Below are 8,757 nucleotides of genomic sequence, written 5' to 3' on the forward strand. Positions count from 1 at the left end.
CCTTTGTCTGCCGGGGTCGGCGTGTGCAGGGCGCGGGGCGCGACCCTGGGCGCCGGGGCCCCGGGCCGGAGCCCACCTCCCCGGTCACCGCCCTTTCTGTCCCGCCGGCCCGCGGGATTTCTGCATTTTGGCCTCTTTTAAATGGTAACCCCTCCCCTCCTTCCTCTCCAGGATCCTGCTGGGATTTTCGAGCTGGTGGAAGTGGTTGGAAATGGCACCTACGGACAAGTCTATAAGGTCGGTGCGGGGCGCCTTCTTTGTTTCCCGTGGCGTGGTGAAACTTCTCGTAGGGGGACCAGGGAAGGGGCGGTAAACGCGCCGCCGGCTGCAGGCCACGCCGCTCGGCCGGAGTTGGGAGAGGGGTCTCGCCCTGCAGTCCCTGTGTGTTCAGACATCGAGTTTTATATTCAGACTGGCCTTAAAAGACCTCATTTCCTGGCTTTGAGATAAGGAAATAAGCTACACTCTTAGGCATGCACTTTTCTTCGCAAAATGGAAAAAAGGTTTTTTTGTTTGTTTTTCATAAGACAACCCGAATTCTTTTTTTTTTTTTTTTCTTTTTCAAGTCTGGCCTTCTGAGTTTGTGTGTGAATTAAAATCCAATATAGGCAGGCCTTGCCTGTGATTATCCTGAACCACTCCCTTGGCCTTGAAAATTGCCATCCTGTTTCACCCTGTCGTGTCTGCCAAGTGCTCTAACCTCTCAAACCTGGGACTGCTTTGTAACTCTGGCCGTCGTCCCCTCCGCTGAGGGATACATGTTTTGGGGAAGCAGGGAGGAGTGTGTATTTGGACAGGAGGAGGAGGAAGAATTACAGTGTGGGGATTATAAAATCTGAATTCCAGGAATAACCTGTTTGACAGCTGTGTAATTGGAACAGAAAAGAGGAGAGCTAGGAGTAAAGAGGATGCTCTCCTTTTACACCCACCTCTGGTCTTTCTCCTTTTTAAAAAACATTTTCAGCCCCCTCTCCTCCTAAAAGGGGAAATGAAATGGACAAATCTGGAGACTGTGAGTCCGCAGGGCTGAGTAGCTGACACCTGATGTGACTCAGTGTTGTTCATTTCACCCACCACACCTTCTAGAGACCATGAAAAGAACCGTAGGTAATGGAGGTGCAGGCCTCTGAGATTCAGCACAGCGTTTACAATTCTCCCTGACTTGATTTGTTCCTGATTACTGGACATTTTCTAAAAGTTAGCTGGGGGCGTTTTCTAGCTGAGAGTGGCTATGAGGTTAGGTTAGGAAAAAGTATCTTATGAATCGGGGCTTTGTGGTTGACCATAAAGAATTGTCATTGTCTCATTAAAAGTGGGGGTAGGGGTGGAAGCTGAGTGTAGGCTTTTTCTTAGGCTAAACTGAGAATGGACCCTGTTGACTCTTTTCTGCTTTGTGAATGGGGTTTACCTGTCAGTGGAATCCATCACCCCAGCCCCAAACCCTACTGACTGGTCTGAAGTCTGAACTTGAGTTAATATTCTTAGGAGATCTCAAGTGAATTAGCATGTGTTCTGCTGGTTAACTGTTGATGCTGGGGCTGGGGCCAGGGCCAGATTTTTGAATTTGAAAGGGAGCCCTGTTAACTCAGCCTGCTGGCTCAACTGAATTTGGAAGGCTTTGGAAAATTTTGGAAAATATTGTGTTGCAACTCACTGAGTGGCTGGTAACTGGCTCAAAGACATTCTTCCTAGCCCCAATGTTTGTTTAAACACCAGTCATTTTTTTTCTAACCCAGTTTTTCTGGCCTAATCTAAGTGGTGAGTGTATTCTTCCAAGTGAGTTAGGCCAGAACTTGTTTTGACCTGGTTACATAGTAGTTAGATTGTTTGTGTCTTATTCGGTCAGCCTGGATGTTAAGAGCTGGAAAGTAAGCTAGAAGGCAAGTAGGCTTTTTAAAAATGTTTGTTGGTTTTGAAACTGTAAGAAGAAAGCATGAAATTGGAGTGCATATGAATTGGTTTTAGGAGGCTGGGAACTCTTTTGGACAGGTTAATTGTTAAGTTTTTTTCCTCTCCTTATTTCTTCTTTGGTTCCATCTCCCCTGCCCCCCTAAGCTTTTGAAGTAGATTTGCTGAGTACTGCATTTGGGAAAGATTTGGGGTACCGGTGATGGCAGAGCTTTGAGTGCAAGTCTGCCCAGTGGAGGAGAAATTCTCCAATTATGCAAACCTGAGGAATCAAGAAATCTGCACAAGTTGCATACAATTGAAACAAAGTAGCTCCTGAGATTTTGCTCCTAGCAGTTACATTTTTTAAATCATTATGGTGATTTTCAAATGCATACCCAGAGAAGGTAGATGGCTTAGTCTGACAGTTATCAGCCCAGGACTAACCTTGCCTCTATATTCTTCCTCCTCTGCTTTATCTTAATGAAACCCCAGATGCCATTTTACCCATCAGTGCTTCAGTATGTTTCTTTTTTTGTCTTTTTGGATAAACACAGTCATGATGACACCTAGAAAAATGCTACAGATCCAGTGCTAACATTTTCCTTATTGTCTCACACAGGGTTTTTCTTTTGAAAATTACTGTCACAAGAAGTTTTTCAGTGTTCACAAACTGATGTTGGAAATGTCAGCCTTTTAAAAATTTTATTCTTAATAATTTTTAAAAAAATTAAAAAAGAGTTATAGTCATTCACTGTATATCAATTTAGTATACAAAATGAGTTTTTCCATCCAGAATACATTGTATATTGGCTTAATCAAGGATATTTCCATACATGTTATCATCAACAAGTAATTTTCTATTTCTTGTTTCTTATATACTTTGCTTTATTCCTCCTTGATTCCCTACCTCTCATCCTCTGCCAATTCCTCCCCTTCTCCCACACTGTCTCTAGTATGCACAGTTGTTTTCTATGCCCTTTTTTCCCCACATTTTATTGATCCACTAAAGATCTTCATTTAAAAACTTTAATAGCAAGCACAGCTGATAAATGAAATGTTAGTCTTAGGGGTAGTGAAAACAATAGAGGCAGCATCTCTGTGTTCTTTTCTTTTTAAATGTATGGTTTTTTGAACCATTTACCATTATGCATCGAGATTTGGTTGGCATGATTTGCATATGGTGGCTTAGGGATTAGATTCTGAACAATCAAGCGTTAGTTTATTGGTACTAAACATGTTTTAGTATGAATAGCATCAGATTTTGGAAAATCTTTCCAGTTTATTATTTATTAAAGAAGTTTTTAAAAAACATAATTTCAGGCAAAATACCTGTATACTGAACCTGCCCCACATCTGTGTTTCATTTTCTCCCTGAATATTTCAGCTTTTAGTAACAGAGGTGCTTATTTCCAGGAGACCGTATTTCTTCGAAGTGAAAGAATTGGAAGAGGGAGTTTCCCAAGTTTGGATACAGTCTATAAATACAGTTTATTTGGGGAGAGCTTCTGATTTTTTTCGTCTTTGACAGAAGTGGTAAATGATCTGGAAGAGTTGACCAGGATGCAGCTGTAATTTAAAGGAGTAGAAAAACAGGGTACAGTGTTCAGAAAAACTTATTTTTAGCCTTAGATTTTGGAGGAATGGTAGGGGAGGGTACTCAAGCATTAAAATAAGTAAGTTCTCGTGACTCTCAGTTCACATCCCTGGGTCACACCAGAATATCACACCTCAGTTAAAGAATTGCCTGGTTGCATGAACATGGTGGATTTTAACTGTTTTCATCGGTGGGAAAAGTGATAGAGGGAAATTAATCCCTAGGAAATCAAGTTTGTTTCCATGTTATCTATCTATTTTTTCCAGAGAGCTTGTGCCTGTGCCAGAGAGAGACAAAGAGGGAGCGAGCACCCCCCAATGGGGTGTGGTCACACTGCAGTCCCTTCTCTGTCTCTCTGTGGTTATGATTCTGGGCACCGTGTACTCTGTGTTTTCCAAGTTGGGACTTGAACTGTGCCATCACCCATGTGGCATCCGGATCCCTTAATAACCAGGCCAGGAGCTTTTATTGCTAAGTCCAGTGTTTGACCATTTCTTCGGTTTTTGTTGTGGTAACTGCTTTTTGGCCTGTAGGCCCTTGTACTCTCCAGAGAAGGGGTGGGAAGCACCTCCCGTGGAGGCTCTTGTCACACTGTAGTCCCTCCCCTGTTTCTCCATCTGCCCAGGATTTGGGGCATGCAAGCACACCCACGTGCCCACCCGCCATGTTTTCAGGTCCCCAGGGCTGGCATTGGGACCGAGCTCCTAGTGCAGAGTGCTTAACCACAGTGCAGGGGCAGGCCCTGGACCCTACTCTGGCTTTGTTGTGAGCACGCTGTGGCTGCTGCAGCAGACTATCCCGAAAAGAAGAAACGTGTGTTGAAAGAACTGGACTGCAGGGGTCACAGGGGAGCCTAGTGACGGTAAGGTGGAAGTGAGTTAGAACCCAGCAGGTGTGACAGACGCCTCCAGTCAGGGCTCATGCTGAAGGTGAGGGCCGAGCCTGACTGCCGCTGTCCTTGAAGGAAAGATGCCCTGTAGACCTCCGAGGGTGGGGAGGAGGGTGCCCCAGACCCAGGGAATTCTGTGGTGAGGGGAGCCATCACCCCGAGAGTGCCCCCTGGCTGATGTGCCAGCACGCTCCCCTGGGTTATCAGAGGAAGGCAGGGCGGTAGCCTGTGGCAGAAGGGCTAAGAGTGACCTCTGGGAATCCAGGGCATTTAGGGATGTAGTGGGAATCCCAGGGAGAGATTATCTGGACTTGAGATAATAATCGTTATTTGAGCACTGAGGAGCCACTGCCAGGTTCTGTGGTGGGGCTCCTAGGGAGTAGTAGCCCTGATCGTGGGACTGGGACGGTTGGCCAAGGGCTGTGACCTGGAGGGGACAGGAAGGCTGGCTGGGTAGTGGTGGCAGGGAGGAGGAGAGATCGGGTGGTGCTTGGGGGTTTCTCCTTGCTGTGTTCAACCTGCTGAGTTCTACCTCCTGAGTTCACTCACCCCCCCTTGCCCCCCCACTCCAGGCGCAGGTATGGCCCTTTAAGTGGGCGCACTGCCCCTAGATCAGGCGGGACTCCGGGATTAACTGGGTGAAAGTGCTGAATGAAATGACTTTCCATTGCTGGGTGATAAAGTGTAAATCGTCTGACTTTTACAAATGATTAGTCTGCCATGTTGGAGCAAGCACTTAAAACTTTTTGCGAGGGCTTCGCTACTTGTAACATTCTGAGTGTGGCATCTCCTATTACCTGGAGGGGAAGCCAGGGGAGGCCCAGGAGTTGTGCAGGCTGATGTCTTCACCGGGAGGAGGGCCGTATCAGCTGGTCTACAACCCAGTGGCAAGCCCAGGCTTGTTCTGAGACACTCCTGTCCTTCCTACTGGAAGGACGGGGGAGTTGGGAAAAGTGGGAGGAAACTGGCCCTGTTGAACAAGTATTGGTGTGTCGCTCTCTTCAAAAATTATCAGCCTCAAACTTTCATGAGCTCCTTTACTAAATGAGGAGCATCAAACGCTTTATGGAAAATCCAACCTCCAACTAAAATCCTGCTCGTGATCCATTTTTAATTCCTTATTGTTTAAAGCTTTGCAATAAATGTATATCGTTTGCATAGCTGCCAACTTGTATTTTGCATTTTTTTCTTAATCAGTATTGGATATATATACATTTCTACATAGTGACACAATCCAAAAATAGGACCTGGACATTTTTGGTGTGGTGTATGTGTTCACAGATTTTCTTTTTTAAGAGACATTTTTGCTATAGGGTTTGTGCACTCGCCAGAGAGACAGAAAGAGAAAGAGACAGAAAGCAAGAAATCATCTCCTGGAGGGATGGCCACACCACAGCCCCTTCTCCTCCAGTCTTCTCAGGATTTTGGGCACACACTCACAAATATCTGGCGTGGGTTTTAAGTCCCCAGGCCTGGGACTCGAACCGCAGTCAACTATGTGGGAGTCCAGCAACATAACCATTATGCCATTTGCTGGTCCCATTCACAGATCTTTGCAGATTAAGCCTGGAAAATCAAAGAGATGCTTTGTGGAATAATACATCCTAGTTTTGAAATGATGCATCCCGAGCGGGTGTGCTGGGCTAAAGAGCAATCATCTAGGGCCAACTGGTGTTGTGGTGGTGGAGGCCGCTGGATCCCACACGTCCGACTGTGTAGTTTGAGTCCTTGGCCTGGCAGCCGGAAGAACACGCCCATGTGCCCCAAATCCTGAAAGGATAATGGAGGAGAAAGAACTGTGGCATGGCCATCCCCTGTGGGGGAAGGGAGGTTGCTTTTTCATACTCTGACCCTCTTGGAGGCAAGCGCACGCACTTTCTAGCAAATTAAAAAAAAAGTGTATGTGTGTGTGTGTGTGTGTGTGTATATGTATAGATATATATACACACATACATACATGTATATAAATGCTTTTAGGTGAGGACCTTACTTCTGAGTCAGTGTTCTAAAAAGTTTGTTTCCAGGGACCAGCAGCTGGCATAATGGCTATGTTGCTGGACTTTCATGTAGTCGACTGTGGTTTGAATCCTGGACCCAGTGGCTTAAACTCACTCCGGGTGCATGTGCATGCGTGCCCAAGATCCTGAGAGGAGAATGGAGAAGAAGGGATTGCGGCATGGCCATCTCCCCTGGGGGGTGATTTCTTGCTTTCTGTCTCTCTGTCTTTCTGGTGAGCACAAGCACCCTATAGCAGAAATTTTCTCCAAAAAAATAAGTAGATAGATACATTGTGGCTTGTAGTTCCCTGGTAATGAAACCCCTTAGATTTTATATATATTTATATATATATATACACACACACACACACATATGTGTGTATATATGTGTGTATATTTATATATGTATATACACACACTTATATATACACATAAGTATATATATAAATATATATACACACACACACACTCAAATAAGTATATTTTACCTTACAGACAGATGTTTGACATAGAAATTTCATGGTCTCATGTTTCTTCGTTAGTAAATACTTGACCAACTGGTTGTAGACAGATGCTTGAACTAAAGGAGTGCCTATTTTTGGACCACCAGGTGTTTTCTGTCTCTTTTTAAGTTGAATCAAGCTTATATGGGGACAGCCCTTGGAGCAGTGGTGAAGTTCTGTACATGGGCAGTGGAATCCCACATGGCCGACTGAGGTTCAAATCCCAGCTGGAACAACATGCTAGGTGTGTGTGCGTGTGCGCTCAGGAAAGAGAAATGGAGGAAAAAGGATTGTGCTTATGACCATGCTCCATTTGGAGTTCTTTGTCCCCAATGTCTCTGTCAAGTGCATGTGCCCTCTGGCAATTAAAAAAAGTTTGCTTTCTTAGGCTTCTTTAAAAACATTTTTTTTCTGGGAGAGGTTTTTGCCATAGGGTTTGTGCGCTCGCCAGACAGACAGAGAGAGACAGAGAGATAGAAAGAGAGAAATCCCCCCCCTCCAGAGGGGATGGCCATGCTGCAATCCCTTCTCCTCCATTCTCCTCTCGGGATCTTGGGTACGCACGCACACGCGCCCGGTGTGAGTTCAAGCCACTGGGTCCGGGACTCGAACCATGGTTGACTATGTGGGAGTCCAGTGACATAGCCATTATGCTAACTGCTGGTCCCCAAAACATTTTTTTAATAGAGATTTTTGCTATCGGGCATGTGTGGTGTCCAGGGCCCAAGGAGGAGAATGGAGAAGGGGTTGCAGGAGTGGCCGTCCCCTCTGGGAGTGTACTTTCCTACTTTATCTCTTGCACTCTCTGTCCCTGGTGAGTGCATGCGCCCTCTAGCAAACTAAAAACAAAAACAAAATAAATTGGGATTTTAGAAACTACTCTGTTGCATTATGAGGAACTTAGAACCGAAATGGGGAGAACAACTGGAAACCCATTAACCAGATGGGTGGTTTCCCGCAGTAGGCATTCCTCATGTGTTGCCTGGGCTGTGTGCAGTGGTGAAGGAAGCAGACCTCAGGTCTAGCCTCTGGGACTCTGGAAGGATGGGTGTGTGCACACCGTCCTGCGTGGGTGGTGCCTCCAGCTCCCCCGCCTCCAGATGCAGAGGCACCTGCTGCCATGTGCTCTTGGAGGCTGTGACCGCTCAGCTTCTACAGGGCTTCCCTGCGAAATACAGCAGGGATGCATGACCAGGAAGGTGACATGGAAAAGTTGACAGACAGAACGCCAGCCTAAATTTTAATGATTAGAATCGAAGACATAATGCTACCCTGTCAGATTGCTATGGAAGTTTACACGCTTACCTCCAATTTCCAGAACGATCTTGCCGTGGCTTCAGTCAGCAGACCACACCGTGAGGGGCACTGACCGGCAGGATTGACTCTCAGCTAGGCTCTTGCAAACGGGCTGGTTGGTGCATTTGCAAGGTTGGCAATTGCAGCCAGTTTATGCCCAGAAGTTTATTTCTCCCACCCCGGAGAGGAACGAGCTGGAGCACCTGGCTCCACATGGACGCTGCTGTCCCCGGGTGCTGTGATGTCTCAGGTATGATGGAGTGTGCACACGTTGCCTTGTTAAATTTAAGTAAAAGAAAATTCCCAGGACCAGCAGTTAGCGTAATGGCTATGTCGCTGGACTCCCATGTATTCGAGTCCCAGACCCGGTGGCTTAAACTCACACTGAACGTGCGTGTGTGTGCGTGCGTGCCCAAGATCCCGAGAGGAGAATGGAGGAGAAGGGATTGCGTCGTGGCCATCCCCCCCGGGGGGGTGATTTCTCGCTTTCTGTCTTTCTGTCTCTGTCTTTCTGGCCAGTGCACGTGCCCTATTGCAAAAACCTCCCCCCCCCCAAAAAAAAAAAAAAAAAAAAAAAAACAAAAAAAC

General features: G+C 46.2%; 1 protein-coding gene across 20 annotated transcripts in view; it reads left to right on the forward strand.

Annotated features, from left to right (window-relative positions):
- Nucleotides 1–171: 171 nt before the first annotated feature.
- The window catches only part of MAP4K4 (mitogen-activated protein kinase kinase kinase kinase 4), a gene marked incomplete at its 5' end in the record, with an annotated part of 213,826 nt that continues 205,240 nt past the window's right edge, over nucleotides 172–8,757 (forward strand). For all 20 annotated transcript variants that reach the window (XM_014583398.2, XM_014583401.2, XM_014583405.2 and 17 more), the window contains 1 exon segment: nucleotides 172–237. In XM_014583398.2, the coding sequence (XP_014438884.1) occupies nucleotides 172–237 (66 nt within the window).

This window comes from Tupaia chinensis, unplaced genomic scaffold, assembly GCF_000334495.1.
Source record: "Tupaia chinensis unplaced genomic scaffold, TupChi_1.0 Scaffold144276_1, whole genome shotgun sequence".
Lineage (NCBI taxonomy): Eukaryota > Metazoa > Chordata > Mammalia > Scandentia > Tupaiidae > Tupaia > Tupaia belangeri.